The 24,700-nt window shown below is 48.5% G+C and overlaps 2 protein-coding genes across 2 annotated transcripts in view; one reads left to right on the plus strand and one right to left on the minus strand.

Annotated features, from left to right (window-relative positions):
• Nucleotides 1-7,573, plus strand: part of BCORL1 (BCL6 corepressor like 1) — a 70,697-nt gene extending 63,124 nt beyond the window's left edge. The window contains exons 13-15 of the mRNA XM_012809646.2: nt 255-332; nt 2,721-2,874; nt 6,712-7,573. Of these exons, the coding sequence (XP_012665100.1) occupies nt 255-332; nt 2,721-2,874; nt 6,712-6,994 (515 nt within the window). The 3' untranslated portion in view covers nt 6,995-7,573. The remainder of the gene's footprint in view (nt 1-254; nt 333-2,720; nt 2,875-6,711) is intronic.
• Nucleotides 7,574-14,799: 7,226 nt separating this feature from the next.
• The window catches only part of ELF4 (E74 like ETS transcription factor 4), a 13,615-nt gene continuing 3,714 nt past the window's right edge, over nt 14,800-24,700 (minus strand). The window contains exons 2-8 of the mRNA XM_003796937.2: nt 22,507-22,678; nt 22,014-22,106; nt 20,686-20,877; nt 19,774-19,857; nt 19,500-19,692; nt 18,321-18,689; nt 14,800-16,600 (exon numbers count right to left, since the gene is read on the minus strand). Coding sequence (XP_003796985.1) covers nt 15,832-16,600; nt 18,321-18,689; nt 19,500-19,692; nt 19,774-19,857; nt 20,686-20,877; nt 22,014-22,106; nt 22,507-22,678 — 1,872 coding nt within the window. The 3' untranslated portion in view covers nt 14,800-15,831. The remainder of the gene's footprint in view (nt 16,601-18,320; nt 18,690-19,499; nt 19,693-19,773; nt 19,858-20,685; nt 20,878-22,013; nt 22,107-22,506; nt 22,679-24,700) is intronic.

The raw sequence follows: 24,700 nt of genomic DNA on the forward strand, positions 1-24,700 counted from the left end.
AAATGTTGGACATGAATTAAATTTTTTTAAAACACTGGGCCAAACTTCAGGCAATTAGTGAGCTAGATTAGGCTCCTGGCTACTGGTTTGCAGTCTCTGACCAAGAGCAGGAAATGTCCCTTTCTCTGGTCATGTCTGGCCACTCTTGTGGTTCTTCCTACCTACCCATTCTCCTAGCCTCATATGTGTGGACTTTGCTCCAAGACTCCTTCTGCCTGCCCTCCTTGTCTCACTGCTTTCTCTTTTTTCATTAGATCACCTCTCAGATCTTCAGGGCCGGGCAGAAGGTGATCCTGGTGTATCCTGGGATTTTTATAGCAGTTCTGTATTAGGTAAGTTTTAAGTGGGATTCTTTCCACCCTTATCTGTGGCACAGAGATGTGGAGTTTGGCTTTGCTTTCACTGATTGTTCTCAATGATAGGAGTAACCCTGTGGGGATATCCCTTCTTTACCTGTTAGTAGCTTATAGACCCTTTCAGCCCAAACCCTAATACATCCTCCCCCCAGACTTAGAAGTCATTTACCTAAACCAGGAGATGCAACACTATTTGGACTAAGCCCTCTCTTGTTGGCTTCTACCGCTCCTCACCCTGGCCACCATATTTTTTTTGAGACAGAGTCTCACTCTGTTGCCCAGGCTAGAGTGCTGTGACTTCAGTCTCGTTCAAAGCAACCTCAAACTCCTGGGTTCAAGTGATCGTCCTACTTCAGCCTCCCTAATAGCTGGGACTATAGGCACCCACCACCACACCCAACTAATTTTTCTATTTTTTATTAAAGACAATATCTTGATCTTACTCAGGCTGGTCTCAAACTCCTGAGCTTGAGAAATCTTCCTTCCTTGGCCTCTCAGAGTGGTAGGATAATAGACATGAGCCACTGGGCCACTGGGTACTTTTTATTTTTACTATATATATATATATAGAGAGAGAGAGAGAGAGAGAGAGACTCACTTTATTGCCTTTGGTAGAGTGCCATGGCATCACACAGCTCACAGCAAACTCCAACTCCTGGGCTTAGGCGATTCTCTTGCTTCAGCCTCCCAAGTAGCTGGGACTACAGGCACCTGCCACAATGCCCAGCTTTTTTTTTGCAGTTTGGCCAAGGCTGAGTTCAAACCTGCCACCCTTGGTATATTAGGCTGGAGCCCCACTGACTGAGCCACAGGCACTGCCCTATTTTTACTTATTTTTATTCATTCATTCATTCATTTATTATTTTTTTTTTTTAGGGACAGAGTCTTACTTTGTCACCTTCAGTAGAGTGTTGTGAAGTCACAGGTCACAGCAACCTCCAGCTCTTGGGCTTAGGCGACTCTCTTGCCTCAGCTTCCCGAGTAGCTGGGACTACAGGCTCCTGCCACAACGCCCAGCTATTTTTTTGTTGCACTTTGGCCAAGGCTGGGTTCAAACCAACCACCCTTGGTATATAGGGCTGGCGCCCTACTCACTGAGCCACAGGCGCCACCCTATTTATTCATTTATTTTTTTGAGATAGAGTCTCACTATGTCACCCTCAGCATGCCATGGCGTCACGGCTCACAGCAACCTCAAACTCTGGGGCCCAAGTGGTCCTCTTACCTCAGCCTCCCAAGTAACTGGTTCTATAGGCACCCACCACAATGCCCAGCTATTTTTTTTTTTAATTGTTGACATTGTTGAGTTGGCCCAGACCAGGTTTGAACCCACCAGCCCTGGTGCGTGTGGCTGGTGCCCTAACCACTGAGTATGGGCACCAGGCCTGTGTGTACTTTTTAAATTCTCTTCCCTAAATGGCTAGTGCTTATAGTTCCAGCTACTCAGGAGGCTAAGAAAGGAAGATCCCTTGAACTCAAGAGTTTGAGGTTGCTGTGAGCTACAATAACACCACAGCACTCTACCCAGGGTAACAGGGTAAGACTGTCTCAAAGAAAAATTTTTCTTCCCTGGTTCCTTTCTCCTCTCTTGCTTTGTCTTAACCCTGCCAGAAGCCACTATGAGCATTGTCATCTCTTCTCATATTATTCATTCTCAAGCAGAGCCAAGCCCCTCATGTGGCAGCTATCATTTACCCCCTATCCTGCTCCTACAAGGCACACATAGTTTTGAGATAGCTGCTGTCTCCTGAGACTTTAGTATTCCAACCTCAACTTTCTTCTCCTGAAAAATAGCACATCTTTATCCATGGTGGTTTTCTAGCATTCACCTATTGTACTAGGGGCTGAGGAGAAAGGGAAGAACCTATCCCTAAGCTTGGGGGAAGTTGTAACAGGGGAAGGTTGGGATGGAATGCAGAAGGCCACACCCGGACATGTGGCTGGGGAAGGGAACAGCCTGAGCCCTCAGTGGACTTCAGGGATCCCTGCAGGCAATGAGGCAGCTTGGAAAAGCTGCAGCCAGAGAAGGGGAGGTGTTTTTACCTTGCTCTTGGCTGCTGATAGTATCTTCAGGCTTCCATCTCCAACAGCTGAGCAGCTCATCCTTCACATCACCTTCCAAGCAGAGGGTGGAGGAATGTAATAATCTCTGGCCACAAAATGCATTCTTCCAGGACTAGAACTTTCACGTGGCCACCCAAGGATGAGAGCCATGGGATTAGCAAACCTTCACCCCAACCAGGGGCCTATGGCCTTCTTGTTTATCTCCCCAGCACCACCTTTCACACCCCTGATTTAGCATTTATTTTCTTCATGTTTTGTGCATGTAGCCAAGTCCTAATTTCCTACGTGCTCTTCTTACAGAGGAAAAAGACGGGTTTGCCTGTGACCTCCTACATAATCCTCCTGGGAACTCCGATCAAGAAGGAGATGATGCGGAAGAGGATGATTTCATGTTCGAACTCTCAGACAAGCCTCTTCTCCCTTGCTACAACCTCCAAGTGTCAGTGTCCTGCGGGTAAGTGTCTGAGAGATCCATAGGGACCATCCTGGCAGCCCCTGGATGATCTCCCCAGGAAGGTAGAGTTCTCTAGGAGGAAGTGAGGACCTGGCAAATGAGTGCTAGAGGATAGGAAAGATAGATAATAATACAGGACACAAAGGCCAGCCTGCCTTTCTAGCCCAGATCAGTTATGTTCAAACTAGAGGCTCTAGATCAGTGGTTCTCAACCTTCCTAATACCGTGGCCCTTTATAACAGTTCCTGTGGATCATGACACACAGGTTGAGAACTGCTGTTCTAGATACTTTGACTGTATGCAGTTCTTGAACTCAAAGTCTAATTTTACTTTTGAGAGGTTTTTTGCCCTGTTCCTGGGAGTGAGAGATGATCTGGGGAGATATTTGGGCTGATAACAGTATTAGAATCTCTAAAATATTTTTTTGTAGTTTCTAGGAACAACCAGACAGAATATTTGAAATTGAGATTGTTGGAAAAGCCAGGGCATGGGGTTGCCATAGCTTTGGGGCTGGTAGGGTCCTTAAGGAATCCACGGACTTGCTTCTCACAGCCATAGTATTGCTGAGTTGGTGGCACCAATGCTGTCCTCAGCTCAGATTACTGCATATATTATAACAGGAATCATCAGTTTTCAGAGACTAGAATATACCTGAGATTTAACATTAGAAGGAACCAAATTTAATCCTTATTTGATGACGCAGAAGGAAGTTGGACAGTCAGCAGGGCCCTGGTTGATGCTGGTCTTCCATAGGTCGGCTTGTGAAAGTACGGGTTTGTAGGATGAATTGCTCTTGTATTCTTAGCCTCTGTTAATTGTTTTTTCTTACTGGTGTCGTCATGTATTTCAAATAACTTTTGAAAACAATTTTAAGGGTAATTTTTTTGATAACTCTTCTTAAAATATCAGACTCTATTTGAAAAACAAGTGAACTAGCATAAGTTGCACAGCATAGGGAGCTGGGCAGATAGTGGATTAGGAGCCCTTCAAGTGACACCCTCTGTTTATGACCTTAACCATTAGACCACAATTTTTTGCATCCCTTCCCCCATGGCCTAATAAGAATAAAAATAGCCTATATGATCACACTAGTAGGGGGTCAAGTTTCAGGGCTTTTGGTCCTTATTCTTCTGGGCATAAGCTGATCACTGAGGGCAGGGCGGGGCCTCTGGGATATAGTATTGCACAGTTAATTAATTCCTCCGAAGTATTCAGCACCTCCTTCTCTGAAACAGGATCTTGGGCCCCAGGCAGTAAAAGGACCAGGGTAGTTTTAGGTGTGACAGAACATGGGCCACCAAGGGCTCCATGTTCCGCAGCAAGCTAGGGAACAGGCACGTTGTCCAGCCAGAGCTCCTTACTGGCAAACTTAGTTTTCCTGATGTCATATTCTCCAGTACTTGTTCTAAAGCTGTTCTTCCCCAGGGCTACGGCACAATGTGAAATGATCTGTTCTTTAAGAAGTATATTTGGGGGTGTAGAATGATGACTCTGAGGCCCTGTGGGGTTCAGAGGAGCCTTCTGAATTATCAAAGCAAGACTGAATTCTGATCATGGGGGTAAATGTTCTGAGGTTCCCCCCTCCATTCTTCAGGAGTAATGATCCTAGTGTATGGTGTCTCTAGTCCCTTTCTCTTAACCTGGAATACTCCTTTCCCTAAATGTATGAAGTGACAGAGTTCATCATCATTTGGAAGAAATGTTGCACTTTTAGGGGTAAGGATTATAGGTCTAGGCAGATGTTTTAGGTGCTATGTAGAACATTTGATTCCATAAACATGCCTTAAGCAGCTGTACCAGGTCAAACTCGATAAGAACCAGATCATAGCTCTGGCCTTCAAAGAATCCATGGGCTAGCGGAGTAGAAAGATAGCATATAATTAACTCTAATAGAAGAAAAAATGGGTCAGGCACAGTGGCTCATGCCTGTGTTCCCAGCACTTTAGGAGGCTAAATCAGGAGTATTACTTGAGGCCAGGAGTTGGATACCAGCCTGGGGCAACATAGTAAGACCCTGTTTCTACAAAACTTAAAATAATCAGTCTGGCATTGTTGCACATGCATGTAGTCCCAGCTGCTTGAGAGACTGGGGTGGGATGTTGGCTTAAGTTTCAGGCTGGAGTGAGCTATATTCATGCCTCTGTACTCCAGCCTAGGCAACAGAGCAAGAGCTCATCTGTAAAAAACAAGACAGATGTTCTAAGCAGATTTATTATTGTACAAAACTCAATGAGTCAAGTAAAAAAAGTTCCAGTTGAACCACAGTTTTAAGTTTCTTTTGCATCCTTTCTGAAATGGGCTGTGTTAGAAGTATTGTAATAAGCATGTGAACCAAGTGCCATGCAACCATGGGGAAGGTTTCATGGGCATCTAAGGTAGACCCGAATGGAGGGTAGGATGGAGGATGTAATAGTGGGACATACAAGTTCAGAAAATTGAGAAAGCAGGGGTAGTCTCTTATGACTGGCACTTGGTAGGGTGGGAGATACTGTGTTGTGTGTTTTACTGATTGAAGATTGGCCTCAAGAGGTTGAAGGGGGTCATGTTTGGAAGGTCTTGTATAATATCATGCTAAAGATTTTGGAGTTTTTTCTGAGGCACTGGGAATCCATTGACAGTTATTTAGGGAGGGAGTAGGTCAGTTCTTGGCTTGGTGCCTGTAGCACAGTGGTCAAAGTGCCAGCCTCATATACTGAGGCTGGCGGGTTCAAACCTGGGCTGGGCCAGCTAAACAACAATGAAAACTGCAACAAAAAAATAGCCAGGCATTGTGGCGGGCGCCTGTAGTCCCAGCTACTTGGGAGGCTGAGGCAAGAGAATTGCTTAAGCCAAAGAGTTTGAGGTTGCTGTGAGCTGTGATGCCACAGCACTCTACCGAGAGTGACATAGTGAAACTCTGTCTCAGAAAAAAAGAAGGTCAGTTCCTTTTAAGGAAATTCTAATGGTAAGAGAGGATCTAATGAGGGTGGGTGGGGGTGCAGAAGAGTGACTTTTGACAGAAGGAAACCAGTTAGGAGGCTGACACAATATAGCCCAGGCCAGAAATGGCGAAAACTGGAACTGGGACAGTGGAATGGTGAGGAGGGAAACCCTGTAAACCAGGGAGGCAGCATTTTTTCCCAGTTTAGTCCAGGGACGTTTTTGGCCCCTGACCGGCCTCTCTAACACCCCTCCCAGCTGTCCCCAGACTGCTGCCCAGTCGGGTGTGCTCAGCAAAGTCAGACTCTCTGTAATGTGAGCTCTGGCCCTGCAGAAACACTGGTGCTGCTGCAGAGAAAAAACTTGTCTAATGCATTCCAGAGCCAGAGAAAGAAATGCCTTTTGGATTACCCGCAGTTTAGGCCTTTCTCCACGGCTCCCTCTCTGCTGGGGAAGATTTTGGAGAACCAGGAGGCAGGGTATGATAGAGTGAGAACTGGAGGAGGAAACAAGACAGGGTTGGCAGGGGCGGGAGTGGGGGAAAGACTGCGCCTGGCAGGTGGTAAATCCCAGGTCACAGGGGTGTGGGCTAAGCCCTCGGGAAGCCTGCTAAAGAGTTTTAGCTTTTGGTAGGCCCAGTTCCCTCCTGCTTGCTCTTTGTTGGGAGAAGTCAGTCATGGATTGAGTACTTCCCATTTAGCTGAAATCTGGACCAGGCAACATAGGAGGGCAGGAGAAAATATCTGCCTCAGTTACATCTAAGAAGCTTGTGGATAGGGTTGAGGAGTAGCCAGACTGGCAGTGAGTCATAATGGAAGACTCTGGTGCTCACAAAACAGCCTTCGAAGGCCATGCTCCTGGCCATTGCTTCCATGGCTTCTCAAGTCACCTTCCTAATGCCTGTCCTTGCTTTTTCAGGCCTTCTAACTGGTTCCTCTTTTCCGATGTCCTGAAGAGACTGAAGCTTTCCTCCAGGATCTTTCAGGCCCGGTTCCCGCACTTTGAAATCGTCACCTTGCCCAAGGCTGAGTTCTACCGGCAGGTGGCCTCCAGTCAGCTGCTGACCCCTGCCGAGAGGCCTGGAGGCTTGGGGAACAGATCTCCCCCAGGCTCCTCTGAGACTGTAGAGCTGGTGCGGTATGAGCCAGACCTACTTCGGCTGCTAGGGTCGGAGGTGGAATTCCAGTCTTGGAACAGTTGACCAGGAAAACAGCCCCTCCCTTTTCTTCTTTCTCCTCCTGAGTTCACCCTTCCTCCACCTTCCATGTCTTCTCCCACCGAGCACCAGACTGCAGAATGAGGCAATAATATGGACCAACAAGAAGCCGCCTTATCAATGCCAGCATTAGTGACTGGACTTTTTTTGTTCTTTTGGTTACAATTAGTTCTCATCTCCCTGTCATTGTCATTGTTGTGGTTGGTGGTGGGGGTGGAAAGTTGAACTCCACATCTGAGGACAAGAGGTCCTGGGAGTGGTGGGGAAGGTGGCACCAGGGTCCCTTGGACTGGCCTTTTTGTGTATGACTGAGACCCAACCAGGGCCCTGGGTGGCTGCAGCCTGTCCAGTGGAGAAATGAGAAAAGCCCAAATTTCTGAGTACCCCCCTCTGTTCCCCTGTGTTCTTCTGTCTTCCATAGTATTTATTTTATTAGTATTTAATTTGTATTGTTTCATTGGTTTCTGATAAGTCTGTATCACTGTGACAATTTGAGACAACTTGTTGTATTGAGGGACTTTCTTTACCTCTTTTCTTTTTCTTTCTTGATAAGCTCTGACAAAGTTATTTCCAGGTGGTTCTTCCCCCCACTGTGGAGGGGGCAAGGTGGGATAGGGACATGGTTTTGTGACTAATGAAGCTGGCTGCTGCTGGCCTGGGGCTGGGGGTAAATCCTGAGGCTTTGGTGCTCCCCCTCTCCTGCCAGTTTTCTCTCTGACCCTCCCCCTGAGCAGCCCTGCTATCTTGAGGTTAGTGTTTATGGGGAGGGGAGGATTGTGGGCAAGGGGTTAATGAGTTACTCTGATAAAGGATAATAGAGAAGGGGTCTGAGGGTATTCCCTCCTGGCACTTTTTCACTGCTGCCTTTACAGGGCACGAAAGGAGTTCTTACATCTTTCCCTTGTGCCTCCACTCCCGCCCCATCCTAGCCTCCTCCTCTCAAGATACTGAGCCTCTAATCCCCTAGCCTTCACTTCCCAGTTCTGCCCCTTCCCAGATAGGCAGTACCCCTTTCTCTTCTCCCTCATTCTCCTTTGGAATCTCCAGAGGTCTCTGGGATTGACTGCCAGATGTGAAATCTAGGTGTCAGCTGTTTCCTAGGCAAGGGCAGGAAACTAGTCTCCAGCCTAGGCTCTACTCCTGCCTGGAGACCTGTGGATGACTGTATGGCCCTACAAGCCTCACCCCCCCAACCCACAGCTGGGTTTGTTTAGGGAGAAAAAGAGGAGCTTGGGTTGCTTCCCTGACCCCACCCCCTCTGTGGCATTGTCTTTCCTACCCTTGTTCTTATTTTTCTACCAATTGCTATTTTTCCGAACAATCCTTGTAGAGAGTTTGTACCATCCAAAGGCAGAAGGGCCTCATAGCCAGCTGTGGTTGGAGGTGGTACAGTTTTATTGTACAGGTGCTAAAACAACAACAACAAAAGAAGAAAATGGAAAAAAAAAAGATTAAAAAAAAAAGGAAAAAAAAAGCCAGTTTGAGGATGGGACAATCTGTTCTCTGGAAGCTCCTGACCTATGCGGGAGCATTGGTGGTTATTTTCTTTGTATTGTGTTCTTTGTTCCCGGGGGAAATTCTGGCCCCCCTTCTGTAGGACTGCTCCCTATTCCCACCATACTGCCCAGTTGGTTTTGAACAGTTGTTCTCCCTTTTTAAGAAAAAAAAAAAATATATATATATATATATATAAAGTTGAGGGGTTTTGGATTTTAATTTCTTGGTTTTGTTGGGGTTCCTGGTATTGTGTGGTTTATTTTATGTTTTATGTTTGCCTTTACTTTTTGCATTTGGGTGTGTATTATGGCTGCCCTTTATGTTTCATTTTAAGCAAATGGCTATGGAGTCAAAAACACTTGCATACTGAAAAACCTGTGTCGGGGCTTCTGTCTCCTGTCTCTCTTTTCACTCTTCTCCCCTTTGTGGATTTTTGGTGGTTTCAGAAGATGAGCATCCCAATTCAGTAAATGGGATCCTGCTTTACAGTTATGGGTCCTGAGGGTACAATGAATGAAGGCAAGGTGGAGTGGCTAGTGAACATTTAGGTCACTGGGTCATGATACGGGAAGAAAAGCCAAGATGGGCAAATCCTGGGGGATGGGCTGGTGGGGAAAATGGAGTATAGGCTTACTTTGCTTGCATCAGGCAGGGGGTATGCCCTAGCTTTCCCTTTCCATGTTTGTTTTAGAAAGGAGCCCTCTCTTTGGTGTTTGTGGGGAATGCACCTCCTTAAGAAAATTCCCTGCCTGCCCTGGATCACTCTGCTTTCTGGTAGCATGGTCTTTTCACTGCCCTCATGGCTATACCAGCACCTCCCCTGTCTACCCACACAGTGCAGGCCTTCCATGCTTGTTTTCCTGTGACCCAGCTACTAGGAAGGCAAGATTTTAACATTTTTAACTCCACCTTCTAAAAACCAGTGGTAAAAGCTATGATGTTTTGGGCCTGCTGATTTTAGAATGCACCCGTTTCCATCTGAGGGGAAGGGGATGTTCGAGAGGCGTGTGATGAGGCCCTTTGAAGCTGTATTCTTAGGGCCTGTGTGTCTGGAGAGCCCTGTCAGAGTATAGGTGAGGACATCTGTATGTCTGGCAGGCTATAGTCCAACCTTCCCCAGGATTGACCTGTGAGCTGTGCAGTCTTTGCTCACGCCCACTTGCCCTGGGTCTTGCTGCTCAGATGTAGGAGCATCATCATCTTTAAGCCCTAGCATTAATTTTTCTCACTGGCCCACCCTTCCCACTTCTGATCCTGAGGCCCTCCCTCTACAATAGCCACTTTTCTGGGTTCCCAAACAACCCCATAATGGTTCTGATTTCAGATCCACCCGCTGGAACTTGCAGTTAAGTAAAGAAATCAGACATGCCAATAAGTCATGAAAGCTGGGTGGTGAGTGTAAGATTCATCTAGGTCCAGGATGCTATGAAAGCTCAAAGGGATGGTCAAAGTCACTGGGGTGGGTGGGAGAAGTGATGCCCAGTTGATACTTAAATAAGTAGAATTAGATGTGGCAGAGAAGAACCTTTCAATTGAGGGGGACAATCTGAGCAAAGGCTTATAGACAAAAAAAAAGTTAAAAACAGAATCAAACAGTTTCTCATTTTCTTGCTTTTGGAGTCCTTTCCCCAGGTTACCTGAAGTCCCACTACCCTTATGCCAGATGGTAAAGATCAAGATTGTGGTATTAAATCTACATCCTCAGGTTTGAGGTTAGGCCAGTCAGTTGGTGACCTCTTATTAAATGATCTCCTAGTCCTTTTAGTATGATGTGGGGGAAAGAGCCATCACCACTACTAACTACCTAGGCTGACCCTGGGTGAGAACCTAATCTTTTCGAGCCTTCATTGCTCCATCTGCCAAATGGTGTTCAATTTACCCTCCAACCAACCAATGAGGACTGTACTGAGGACAAAACATGGCTGTTTAGCCAAAATTAGTTCCTCCTTCCCACCGAGGTCAGAAGCCTGAGTTAATGACTGCCTTAACCAGAATGGCCCTCTTTGGGCTTGGAAAAGTGGTCCTGTTGAAGTTTCAGTATTCCCAAAGAAGGGAACATCTCTGCATCCCTATTTGACACGAGGTAGGGAGGGTTGGGGGGAGGCAGTAATGCCCCTTCTATACTCAAATAACCTGGAAGCCTGTTGGGTGATTACTGAGTCCCGCCCCTGGTGCTCCAGGGACGTCCTACTTAGCTGCTGGGGGAGGCTCGAAGTGCTCCGGCCTTCTGGACTTGCAGTGGGTAGCCTGGAGCTCCACGTGTTCCCCTGGTGCATGGGCTCCCACCGCTAAGGCCGCCGGCAAACCACATCGTCCGGCCGTGGGTGGGATGCCTCCATGGCTTCGTGCTGGCCTTACTGAGCCTAGGCTCGCGCAGCGGGCAGTCAGGGCCCTCCCCTGGCAAACGGATATCACGGGCGGCTCAATCCATCTCTGATTTCAAGGTGGAAAGTGGCAGCGCATGTAAGTGCAGCTAAAGGCAGGCCAGGCGAGGAGTGGGCCAGGCCTGACATCCCGTGGCAGCGACAGCCTGGGGCTCACGCCCGCAGCCTGAAACTGGCGGTAGCTAGTGCAGGAGGCCCAGCGCAGTGAGCGCTCACCTGCTGGTTCAGGCGGCTGGGGGAGGGGGACGCCAGGGGCGGGGCCAGAGCTCGACTGGCCAATGGGGAGAGCGCATTCTCTGGCTTGCTAAATTCCCTCTGGACAGTGAAGAGGGTACTGTTGGAAAGTTCGAAGCCCTAGAGCAATGGAGGGCGTCGGTGGGGCTAGAGCAGCCCAGGGACAATCGAGGGCTCCGCGACTTGATAGAGGGAAGAGAAGGCTGGGGCCACAGTGGCCTGGGCCCGTAGTGGTAGGCCCCACCCTGGATGTCCCTCCCTTCCCTGGCTCTGCCAAGCCACCCGCCGGCCATCACTGGCTCGACAGCGCCACCTTCTGGATATCGGCTTCCATGTCCGGCGTGTCACGGCGGCTCACAGAGGCTGCAACTGCTGGCCGGGAAGCTCGCTTTCCCTAGGTCCTACGGCTTGAAAGCTATCGCTCCTGCTCTTAAGTCAACTACCTCTTTCAGAGTACATTATGGGATCAGGAAAGCCTGTAAGTGTCAGAATAACTTCTCCAGCCCCACCTTACCAGGGCTGATACTTCCCCCATTCAATCCCACCCAGGGATGAGGAAATAGTGGTGAGGCAGTCCCTGGAAGGAGGCAGCAGCAGCAAAGGGCCAGAGTTAGGGGAGTTGCCTGTGGTACTCAGTGATGACAAAATACAGCTGGAAGCAGCCCTCGGCTCCCTGTGGACCTTGCTGTCCAGGGATGGCTAGAGACAGCAAAGGAAGCTTCTGTGGTTACCTGCAGTGTTACATGTGGGGCCAAAAGCTGCAGTAGCTCCCAAGTATGGATTGTCCTCTCTCCTCTTGTCTGCTGTAGTAGAGGGCATAAGTCCCCCAAATTAGAATCAGGACTCATTCTTTCAATAAACATTTATTGAGCACCTACTGTGTGCCAGGCACTGTGCTGAGGCGCTGGGGATACATCAGTGACTGACACACAGTCCCTGTCCTTGAGGAGCTCACAGTCTATCAGGAGAAACATAACATAAACACATAATTAAGGAACTGCAATGTGCTAAGTGCTACAATAAGAGGTATATACAAAGTGCTGTGGGAGCCCAGAGGAGAGAGCAACACATCAGCTGCTGGGAGATAAGGGTCCTCTTGACTTGTAACTCCATTAAACCACCACAAAGGCAAAGATGTTATTACCATATGACCCTGGTTAAAAAGAACCTGTCTCCTGAGATTCTCCTCTAGTCCTCTCCTATAACTACATCAGCACAGGTTAGTTTATCTGATTAGCTAGTTTAACACTTTGAGTAGGAAAGAAACTGGACAGGGAAGTTTCTTTAGGGGCAGAGGATTTTCAAAGTAGTAACAATCTTGAGTGCTAAGGGGGGGGTACCATGAGGGCACTGAGCCAGGGAGGGTAGGCCCTGGGCAGTGGAGCACCTGGAGTGAGTGCCTGTGCATTGGGTAGATCAGGAGTCACCTACCTCGAAGTTGGGTCCCCATCTCCCACCTGCTCCATTGATAATTGTTCCTTTATGCTGTCTGCTTCATACTGTGCCCTGTTCTGTGGGTGATGCAGCCCCCCTACTCCTCAGGAGGTAACACCCTGACTGAGGAGACTAAATAGGTACAGGCTATTAAGGTTTAAGTAATAGTTTGTGATTATAGTAGAGGAGATGTCACAGGCTGTTCATGACCAGTTGCCTAAAAAAGAGTGGCAATTGCAATGAGTTTAAAATAAAGAACTCACTTAAGGATAGGCTGGTTTGGGGAGGCAGCTTCCATGAATTGAGTGTTGAAGGATGGACATGATTTAGTTGGGACCAGCAGAATAGGAAGAGCATTCTGGTTGAGCAGAGTCAAGTAAAGCAAAAAGCACAGAGGTGGGGAATTTTGAACAGAGGCATGTTCAAAGGGCAGTGGAGGCAGCATGCGCAGTTGGTTGGAGACGTCAGTCAGACCTGATGGTAAGGGGCTTGATGGCAGCCAAGGACTTGAGGCTTTGTCCTGAGCCCTACATGTACTCACCCATGCCTCCTCCAAGCCCCCTGGACTGGATTCAGCAACTAAAAGGTTACTGTCAGGCTGCCTAGAAAGCACTGGAGATTCAGTTACTTGATTATCACCCCCACCTATAGGCCAAGAGGAGTCGCTGAAGGCTTTTTGGCAGAGGGACAGAACTGGTACTCCAGTGGATGGGAGGGGTTGAGATAGGTCACATGTGGGGCCATTGATGTGTGTTAGAGGGAGTTTGGGCAAGTCTGGGGGCTCTGGGAGTATGGAAGGCAGATTTTAGAGACTCAAAAACTGCATGCTGAACTTAGGGAGATAGGGTAAGGGATGGGGGAATGTGAAGGCAGCCATCAGATGGCTTGGAAATTTCGAGCTTAGAAGGCCAGGAAAATGGTGGCACACTAACAGAAATAGGTTAGTCTTGATGGCCTTTTGTTTGTTTTTTAGAGTTTTATGTGAGTATGGAAAGAATTTTTAAAAATACATTTTTGATAGAGGGGCTGACATCTAGGTGGAAGTACCCAACAGATCACTAGAAATGTAAGCCAGGAACTTAGGGGAAAAGTAGGGGCTAGAGCCCTAGATTTAGAATTCATTCCCAAAGAGCTAGAATGAGCCCATAATGGTTGAGACCCTGGGGGAACACCCACATTGGACATGCCATATGAGGAGCTGGCAGCAATGTAGACAAAGGGTGATGGTGGGGAGGGAGGAGAGCCCAGCTAGTGTGGCTAATAGGGGCCAGAACTGTGAAGAAGATATTTGCTTTCACCCTGAGGGTGCATGTGACCTTCCAATGATGAGTTTCTATGGAGTTGGGGCAGGGGTGGCAGAAAGCAGACTTCAGATATGGACAAGGCCACCCCTGACACATTTAGTGCCTTTGTGCAATTTATTAAAAAAAAAGAGAGAAAGAAAGAAAAGGGTGACTCTTTTACAAGATGCTCACTTTCAACCATCAGGAAGTTATCATAATAAACTAACTTTATTAGAAAAAGGCACTTTAATGCCAACCGCTGAAAATGTGTGGTAAATGCAACTGCACAACTCTCTTGGGGGCAGGACAGGGAGGAGAGGGAAGGGAGCCGGGAGAGAGGGGTAGTTGGCTTGGCAGCAATTGGAAGAGAGAGAATAGCAGCCAGGGGAGGTAGTTAGGTCAAGTGGATGGTTTCGTGCTGAGGACATAGCAAAGGTCCTCAGGCACTGATTCACATTAATCAGAGCCATCAGATGATAGAGTTGTTTCTGAGGCTAACATTTCATAGCCTTTCCCCTAAACTTGGCAGGAGAGAGGCAAACTAACCCAAAGAAGGGAGAGGGGAGGGGGGATCCAGGTCCTCAGTCACCAAGGGGTTGGCATTAAGAGAATGAGTTGACCCTTCCTTGGAGAGAGGAATGAGGGAAGTGAGGAGCCATGGAAAACAGGGGAAATGCCCCCAAAACTCATGGGGAACTCATGTCTGCCAGCTCCTGTCTTCTTGGTGAAGAAGGAACCTGGGTTAAGTATGAAAGTTGGAGATAAGGGGCAACACTCCACCCAAGGTCTGCTGTAGGAGTGGGCTGGCCAACCTGCAAGGTAAGGGGAGCAGGTCACAGGCTGGCTAAGTGGCAGTTGCCCCTGCAGCATGAGCAAGAGTGGAGGATGCCCAATCAAGGTCGTGCAGGACTAGCCCCAGCAACACTGGGCAACTGGAAAATGTCGGGCATGAAAGTAATCAAGAGGAAACCCAGGATTTGCATATAGGTCTGGGTTCCAGTGAAGGCTGTTTCCAGTTTGGAGCTGGTATTATACAAAGAGCCCTGTCCCTGGGCATAAACATCCAATTAATTCAGCTGAGTGGGGACTCTATGGCTGGGTCAGACTCTGTGGGGGGAGAGGACAGGGAGGCACATTGCCCCAGACTAATCCTTCAGCAAAGCACTCTGGGGTAGCCAAGTTTCCAGCCCAGCAGCAGGGTGACTGTGGTGGATAACTAGGCTAACTCTGGGAAGATACCTCAGTCTAACCTGTGTGGGCTGCTTCCCCGGTAAGTTCTTTCCCCTCTCATTGTGCTTTTATCTTACTTGGCCTTCTTGTCCCTTAGGAGCACATCTTCCCCAATGTGCATACTCACTAAAGCTCTCCTACCCTGCATCTGTTCCAATTCTGTGACATCTCTCCAGATTTGGGGTCTCCAACCATACCCCATAGTCTCAAAGCAACTGAATCTTGGCATGCACAAAGGGAATTAGAGAATGTTTTCCCTTTCAAAAAACAATCTGCATGCCTGTGGCTGACCCAAAGAAAGATACACACACTCTAGAAGACTAGACTTCACAGCTACACTCATCCTCCCCAAAGAAACTAAGATAAAGACCCACAAGTACACACAAATACATACAGAAATATTCACATATGGGATAACAAATTCCCTGTGTCAGGCAAGTAGGTGGCGAGATCCAGCCAGGTAAAAAGACTGTATCATGAAGCCCCTGCACCAGCCTTGGCTATAAAATTCTCCCTGGCTCTGGGGATTTTTCCTCCATCACCAAGTCAGCCCATTATCCTGCCAAGAGCATATCCCCTAGTGCTCTTGAAGGCCATAGTCTGACGCCAGGGATGTACCAACTAGGCATAGTTTGGACATGGTGATGCCAGGCAGGGCTGGGACCTGGGGGCACTGAAATGTAGGGGCAAGTGTGCTACTTCTCTATGACAATGCAACTCATTTTCACCTGGTGGGTGACAATTCTCCTGACCCCTCTGTTTATATGTCATGGGGCTCCATCTTAATGAGGGAAGTGGGGTTGAATGGAGAGAAGGCGGCTGGGGTTGGGGATCTGGTCAGCAGGCTCCCAGATGTGTTCACACTAGGCTCAGCCATTAACAGGGACCCTGAGCCTGAAGAAAGCTCAAGTTCAGCCACCGGAGTCAGCCCAACAGTGGGGCGGCTGGGAGAAGAGAAAGTCTGGCTCCCCAGAAGGCTCGAATTGTGGGAACCTCTTGAAACCACCTGGGTCGGAAGTGGCTGAAGATGAGCCTGATCTCTCAGGAGCTCCCTCAGGGTCTCTTCAGGAACTAGCAGCCCCTCCACTTGGGTCCCGCTCCTCAGTGGCCCCTCCTTGACCCCAGGGACTGCTGTGGCACCAGAAGTCCTGATGAAGGCAGCAATGACAGTCCCAGGGGACTGAGAACTGGGCCCTGCTGGTCTAACCCCTGTGACCGAGGGTGGTGCTGTGTTGGTTGGACGGTTGGCCCCAGTCAGAAGTTGGGGGAGGCCACTGAGAATCAGTGGAGCCCCTGGGGCTGCCACCTGCCTATCTGAGAAACTGGTGTTCAGGGGGAAAGAGGCCTGCAAAGTGAAGGTGTCCTTGAAGGTTGAGGCAGATGGAACACTCTGGAGAACAAGCTGGGTAGAAGCAGTAGTGCTGGCAGGAGGCCCATTGGTCAGCATCGTGGTCAGTGGGATTGTCTGCAGGGTCAAGGACGAGCCTGACCCTATTCCTAGGTGGATGTTGCTGGGCACTGAAGACTTACTAAGAAGAAACAGAACAAAGTTAGTTAGGGCAGGAGGCATTCCCCATCTGCTAAGAAGGAGTGGACGAGATGAATGGAGCTGAAGGTGCTTTTTTTTTTTTCTTTTTTTGAGACACAGTCTCACTAAGTCACCCTCACTAGAGGGTTGTAATGTCACAGCTCACAGCAATCTCAAACTCTTGGGCTTACACGATTCTCTTGCCTCAGCCTCCTGAGTAGTGGAGACTATAAGTGCCCATCACAACGCCCGGCAACTTTTTTGGTTGCAGCTGTCATTGTTTAGCAGGCCCAAACCCACCAGCTTCAGTGTATCTGGCTGGTGCCTACTCATTGAGCTATAGGCGCCAAGGCTGTTTCTTTGTTGTTATAATTAACATTTGTTGAGGACTTAGTATAACCATTCCCAGTGATTGACATGGACATTTCACTCAATTCTCAAAACAGCCCATAAGCTGTATATGAATAATCTGATTTGGCTCGGCGCCTGTGGCTCAACCGGCTAAGGCGCCAGCCATGTACACCTAAGGTGGCGGGTTCAAATCCCCAGCCCGGACCCGCCAAACAACAATGACGGCTGCAACCAAAAAATAGCCGGGCGTTGTGGCGGGCGCCTGTGGTCCCAGCTACTTGGGAGGCAGAGGCAGGAGACTCGCTTGAGCCCAGGAGTTGGACGTTGCTGTGAGCTGTAATGCCATGGCACTCTACCCAGGGGGACAGCTTGAGGCTCTGTCTCAAAAAAAAAAAAAAAAAAGAATAATCTGATTTTGCAGCTGAGGAACCTGAGGCACAGGAAGGTTACATAACTTGCCCTAAAACCACCCAGCTGGTAAGCACTAGAGCAGGGACAGGCATCTAGGCCTTCTGACACCAGAGCTCATGTTCTGCACCATTCTACTCTACTGCCTCCCTCCTCAGAAGGGCATCTCAGTGCCCAGGCCAGCATAGTGAGAGGTACATACACATAACCCAGACAAAGTCCAACCTTTTTAGAGAAAGTTGGAGGCCCCTTAGCAAGGATGAGAAATAGTGAGAGCTGGCTGGGTGGACCTGGCAGTTTTGAGGAAGGCAGAGCAGGTGTCTCTGTAACATCCTCTATTGCCTCTTTTCTGGAGTGGAGGAGGCCTGGGGGGACGGGGCTAGACATGGAGGCCCTGGTGGCTTCTTGGGGAGCCTTCTGGTATAACAGCCCTAGCTGTCAGCAAAAACTACTTAGGTCAAATGCTGGCTTTGCCTTGACTGCTTGATGTATGACCTTAAGCAAGTCAATTTTCCTCTCTTAAACAATTCCCCTACTGGCTTCCTAGGGGTTCTGTGAGGATCTCATGAGCCTGGAGATACAGCAGGTGACAATGAAACCTACCCTGAGCCAGGCACAGTGGCTCTTGCCTATAATCCCAGCACTCTGAGAGGCTGACGTGGGAGAATTGCTTGAGCTCAGGAGTCTGAGACTTGTCTGAGTAAGACTGAGACCCTGACTCACTAAAAAAATAAAATACCCAGCCAGGCGCTGTAGCAAGTGCTTGTAATCCCAGTGGCTTCTGGAGGCTGAGGCAGCAGTATGTCCCCAGCTTGAGTCTGAGGTTGCAGTGAGCTATGATGGCATTGCATTCTATTCAGAGCATAGGGTAGGACTCTGTCTCAACAATAACAAAAAACAAAAACTGACCCTGAGCATGAGGTACTACTATGTGAAGACTCATAATTACTTGGTGCCCTTACCTCACAGCTTTGGGAAGTTTGACCTGGCTCTCTGGTGGGGAGACAAGCATGGTGGAGGTAGTGGGGGGCTCCTCATCTAGAGACGGTCCCAATTCCAGATTTTCAGATGATTGGACGCCAACGTGCTGAACCTTCAGCTTTTCCCGGGAAGAGCCACCCTTGCCCTGAGCAGCAGCTCTGGCCGAGACCCTGGAGCTGGTTCGCCGGGGGGTACTGGTGGAGACTGTGGAGGTCTGAGGCGGGGCTGCTGTGGCTTCACTTCCCTCATCCTCGTCGTCAATCACCACCAGGTCTTTGGGCATCTCCTTAAACTGGTACACCAGCCTCTGCCCTTCCACTTTGGCCAGGATGCCTCTTTGGTAGTAATATCTGAGGGATGAGAGGTGGGGAGTGAGGAGTTAGCCAAGGACTAAGTGGGAAGGCCCTTTAGCTCCTTCTTTCCAGCATACCTCCTTCCAGAGGTGGGCAAGCTGAGGCTGGCCAGCGGCCCAGGGGCATAGGAAGGGGTACAGTCAATGCTTGGGTTTGGAAAGCTTTTATGAAATGTCTGAGATTCACCCCTGAGGACTTGAAGGATCAAATGCCACCCCCTATCCTGCTCTAGAGGAGGGAAGGAGAGGTTGGAAGAAGGAACTATGAATGAGGCAGGGTGAATGGGGGACTCAGCAGTCCTCCGGGCTAAGATACCACCTCTCGGGCAACTCAAGCCCACCTCCCTGGGGCTGTGGCTTGCAGACTGTGAAGAAAGACCTCGGAGAAGGGAGCAATTAAGCTGCTCTTCCCGCATGACAAGTAAAAAGGCCAGGTCAGAGTTGCAAGAGGAGGGGGTTTTCCTCCCAGAAGGGGCACCTGGGGAAGGGGCACAGGGACAACCGAATGGGAAGGTTACAAGACCTGTTTTTGTTTGTTTGAGACAGAGTCTCACCATGTCACCCTCAGTAGAGTGCTGTAGCATCACAGCTCACAGCAACCTCCAACTCTTGGGCTCAAGCGATCCTCTTGCCTCAGCCTCCCAAGTAGCTGGGACTACAGGTGCCCACCACAATGCCCGGCTACAAGACCTGTTTTCTTAAAGGATGAATCCGGTCTCCATTGAAGGGGGGGGAGAGACTCTTGGGACTTAAGGCTGGGCTTAGTGACTCCCCCAGGGCGGAGATTCTGTGTCCCAGCATCTCCTACCTTAGTGCCCGCCCCATTGTCTCATAGTTCATGTCAGGCTTGTTTTTCTGCTTTCCCCACAGTCTGGACACAGCTTTGGAATCTACCAGCTTGAAGATGCCCTTCTCTCGCTGGGTCCACTTGATGTACTTGGGACAGGTGTTTCTGTCTTGCAGCAGCGCCAGAAGGAACTCCCACAGATAGATGGTGCTGCCTGCAGAGGGGCAGGTGGTGAGGGACACCCTGGCAGCAGGGAAGGGGCGCCCTTCCCATGTCACCTGACTCCCAGCCATACCTTTGCCATCTTTTGATTTCTTCCGTATGGGGATGCTGGGGTCAGTGACAGGTGAGGTACTTCGGTTGCACTTGGTCTTCCGGACTATGAGAGGAAGGTAGGGGAGGAGAATGAGGACCAGCTCATTCTCCTCCCCTTGGAGAGGGTGGGCCCAAGAGCTGCCCAAGTTGGGTGCAACAAGGCCAACAAGGAGGAGCCAGGTCACCAGGGCTGGAGGCCCAATTCACTCACCACAGCCCTCAGATATTTCCACCCTCACTTTCAAGCCCCCAAGGTAGCACCACAACTGGGCTATGATGTGAGGAAATGGAGTGCTTCCACATGCATCACTTTGATGAGAACAGAATATGCTTAGCCTAACTTTTAAAATGAAAAGGCAGCCTGAAGGCACCACTGTTAGGCAGGTAAGTGTGGGGCTGAGGGTTTGGCTGCTATGCTGACAAGGCGGTATCAACCAGCCATCACCTGAGTAAATCAATAACGCCAGGCTTGGGAAAGCCCAAAGTCCTTTCTCATAAATGGCCTCAGTTTCATAAGCTCCACAGAAGGGAGATAAGCTCTGAGGATGACTCGTCTTTTATAGGCAGAGGCCCCAGAGGTCCAGGGGGCCAACCCTGGTATTTAAACTCCCAGCCTAGGATTGACTCCATTAGGATTGTTGGCACTTCTCACGGGGTTTACACATGCTGGGTAGACAAGAGCAGAACAGAAAATGTCAGGCTACGGGCAGGCCAACGAATGAAGCAGGTTTTATGGAAAGGAGACCTTTTAGTCCACCCTGGCCACACCAGAGAACTGGCCTCCTACTGTGCCCAAGTCTTGGCCCACTCAATCCCTCAAGATCTCACTGACACCACCCCCATTGCCAACCCCCTAGACACACACACACACACTCCCTCCCCCTTCTCTTACTTCTCTTCTTTGATTTTGCAATCTTCTTGGTACTTTCCTCTCTGGTGACCTTCTCCTCCAGAAAAGGTGCCTCCTGGTTACTAGTGTCAAGTGCCCTGTTCAGGACATCGGGATCACAGGCAGAAAACAGGTAGTTGGGCAGAGAGATGGCTGAAGCAGGGTCTGAGTCTGGAAACATTTCGGAGGTATTGACTGCAAGAAGAAAGGCCTGAGGTGGGCGGGGCCCAGCACAGGGCCAGGGCGGAGCCTCTCACAGCTGGAGAGAATGGTGGGTTTTTAGGGAGGGCAGGGCTTTTCCCCATGGCCCCAGACACAGGATACACCTGAAAATGCCTCATATGTCTCTCACCACTAGGGGAGGAAACATCTGTAGAGCTGTGGGTACAAGCTAGCCCCAATCACAGCCACATGTATAGCCCACTGCTGGGTGTGAGGAAGTTCTGGGTGACATTCAGAATAAAGGGCCACCTTGATTTAGTCCTTCACTCATTTCACAACTCTAGGGGGCCTTAAAAATCATTTAGTCCAATTCCTCTGCTTTCCTGATGAGGAAACTGAAATAGACTCAGAGATGGCAAGTCATGTGCCCAAGGTCACACAGCAAGTTGGTGCCTGACTGGTATAGGCAGGCCCTCAATCCACCTGCCTTGGCCTCCCAAGTGGTAGGATTATGGGAGTGAGCCACATCCTGCCCAGCTGGACTAGAAATATCTTAACATTTAGCATTAGTGCTTTCTTTCCCCCTCTATGTCCCAGCTCCCACTTAGGTTGAGGGAACCCTTCTATGGTGTTAGGGTATCTGCTGAGAGGGTACTGGGAGGAGCCTGCTTTGGGGAACTTTTGGGGAGTCAGGAGCCAGGCAGGACTAGCAGGGATCAGGCTGGCCTCTAAGAACAGGGAAGGGATGAAGATATTCCAAGCCTGGTAGGTTTCTAAATAAGTCACACCCTGCATTTCTTAGTTTTCCTGGAAGCCATACAAAAGAGCAGAGGGGTCTGAAAAAGTCACCCTGGCCAATATTATTCAGCCTTAAAAAGGAAAGAAATTCTGATACATGCTACAATATAAACAGACTTTAAGGACATGATGCTAAGTGAAATAAGCAGCACAAAAAGACAAAAGTTACATGTGTCAGGGGGTATGGTACATATGTCTGCATGCACATGTGCCTGGGAATCCAATATGCAGATGGGATATTTTATTCTTTGTTTTTTTTTTTTTTTTTTTGAGACAGAGTCTCACTTTGTCTCCCTGGTAGAGAGATAGGATATTTTTAAAAGGAATTTTTTTTTGTTCCCTTGAGTGAAGGCCCTGGGGCTCAAACTTACAGATCTCCTTCTCATCCAGGATGTCATCAGGAGAGTCCATATTTAGCAAGAGTTCAGTTGTTGACACGCTGTGTGAGGTGGCCTCATTTTCATCTGGTTCCAGGTTCCATGGGGGGCGCAGGAGAGAAGAAAAATTCCCTCAGGCCACAGGCAGAGGGAACAGCTATAATCAGGGCTAGCCCAAACATAGTACTAAGGAACCAAGTGAGTGATAAGCCAAGGAGCCCCAGGGACCCTGGCCAGAGCTACTAAGGACAGTGAGAAGGACCTAGTGCCCCTCCTGCCCTAATTGGTCTCCAGTCCTCATTGTCCCACCCCATCTAGAAAGATCAGGAATCCATTAAGATGGTTCCTCTTCCGTGAAGCAACACTATCTTTCCTTAAGGGTCTTCACCATTCTGCATGGGGTTACTAGAAGCCGTTGTGGGCTGCTGTTCCCTGATGACAGAACTCACTCTTTACTACACCTTCCCTGCCCAGGTGGGGAACAGACCTTCCAGCAAAAAACTGCCTTCCAATATGTCATCCTCAGTCATGCACAAGGTCCCATCTGTTAAGATGCTATTGTGAACGTCGTCCAGATCCAGTCCTGAGTACAGATGCAGTAATTCGGGGTAGGGGACCTGCTCCACGATCACAGCTGGGAACACGGAGGGGTCTTCCAACTATAGAGAAGAAGAAGAAGATCTGGTTCAAGGCTCACTCTCCTTTTCTAGGAAGCTCCCCCCACCAGAAGCTGACCCTTTGTGCAATTTCTAACTCTTGGGAACCCTCAGAGACAGTCTTTTGCATAAGATGACATTGCTGTGGGTCCAGTCTCACTAGGTGATTCTTCAAGTGGGTTCTTGATTAATAGAGATGAGTTATCTCTGGACCACCTGCACTCAACCAAGGATAAGTATTATTTTTAATTGGTTGTAGTTATGAGTTACTCTGTGGCCAAGGTTAGGGCTCAGTCTATGAGAAGTGGCTGAGGCCAATAGGAAAGGATTAGTTGATGGCAAGTTCAAGGGGCTCAGGTAGAGGACTCAGTTTACATTCAGGGTTGGGGACCTAGTTCACGACCAGAATTAGGGGCTCAGACATCTTAGGACTCAGCCTATGGCAACAACAGTGGGAATGAAGACAAAACAGAGGCATTACAGAAGTGGAAAGAAAGCTTAAGGTCCAGTCACTGTGTGGATAAGGGAGGGTGTTTCAGTTTCTAGCTGGATTCAGCAGACACATAGGAGCATTGCTTATGTTAAGGATGAGCCCAAGAGGAGAAAAACAGGTTTTGGAGAAAGATAAAAGATACCATGTCTGGATGTGGTGAGCTTGAGGTACCTTTGGGATATCTAAAATGGAGATGCCTATCAGGGAGTTAAAACTAAGTATCCAAAAGTTCAAAAGGGAACTGGTAATCGCTCAATCCCTTGGAGTAGATAATAGGAATGCGAATTCAAACCCTAGAGAACATAAGTGTTCTGAAATTAAGCAAAGCTAAATAAAAAAAGGAGTGTGTTGTAACTGTTTTTAACAAACTCTGTATTTAACACATTTGAGTGCCTATCAAAAAGGAAAACTTTGTGTATAGAAATAAATATACCAAAATATACCAGAATGCTAATAATAGTTATATTTGGGTTGTGGGACTTGGGGCATTTTTTTTTCTTTTATTTCTACTTTTCTGTAGATTTCAAATTTTTTTTCATGGGGATGTTTATTCTCTTTTCATCAAAAAAGAATGAGAATTGTCCTGTCTAATGCTCCTGAAAAATCCAGAAGAATAAAAACTGATAAAAGGCTTTTGGGTTTGGCCACTTGGTAGTCACCCTGGCTAGAGCACTTTCAGGACAGTGCTGCGGTCCCAGGCCAAGTTATAACATGCCAGAGACTACAGACTGAGGCAAGTAATTGAGTGTAACATTTAAGGCCCCAGGCCAGGTGCAGTGGTTCATGCCTGTAATCCTAGCACTCTGGGAGGCTTAGGTGGGTGGATTGCCTGAGCTCATAGATTCGAGACCAGCCTGAGCAAGAGTAAGACCCTGTCTCTAAAAATAGCCAGGTATTAAGGTGGGCACCTATAGTCCTCAGGAGGCTGAGGCAAAAGGATCACTTGAGCCCAGGAGTTTGAGGTTGCTGTGAGCTATGATGACACCACTTCACTCTAGCCCAGGCCACAGAGTCTCCAAAAAAAATAAAATAAAATAAAAATTTAAAAGATAATGATAACTATGGGAAAACTAAAAATTCAGTCCTTCAATTGCACTAGCCACATTTCACATGTTCCATAGCCACATGTGACTGGTGGCCCTGTATTAAAGAGCACAAATATAAAAATTTCCAGAATTCCAGAAAATTCTACTGGATTGTGCTAATCTAAAACCAGACTACTGAGGTTTGAAACCAAGCTCTGCTACTTACTAGCAGTGCGACTTTGAGCAAGTTACCTATCCTTTCTGTGTTTCAGTTTCCTCATTTATAAAATTGGAGTGATCACATAATTGACTCCATAGGATTGTTTGAACAGATAAATACACATACAGCACCCACAACAGGGCCTGGCATAGATTCAGTTCTTAACTGAGTTTTATTTCTTAATCTGGGTGGGTTTCTTAATATGGATGTTCATTTGGCTCGGCACCTAAGCTCAGTGGCTAGGGCGCCAGCCACATACAACGGAGCTAGCGAGTTCAAATCCAGCC

Source organism: Otolemur garnettii, unplaced genomic scaffold (genome assembly GCF_000181295.1).
Source record: "Otolemur garnettii isolate 467f Iridium unplaced genomic scaffold, OtoGar3 scaffold00109, whole genome shotgun sequence".
Classification (NCBI taxonomy): domain Eukaryota; kingdom Metazoa; phylum Chordata; class Mammalia; order Primates; family Galagidae; genus Otolemur; species Otolemur garnettii.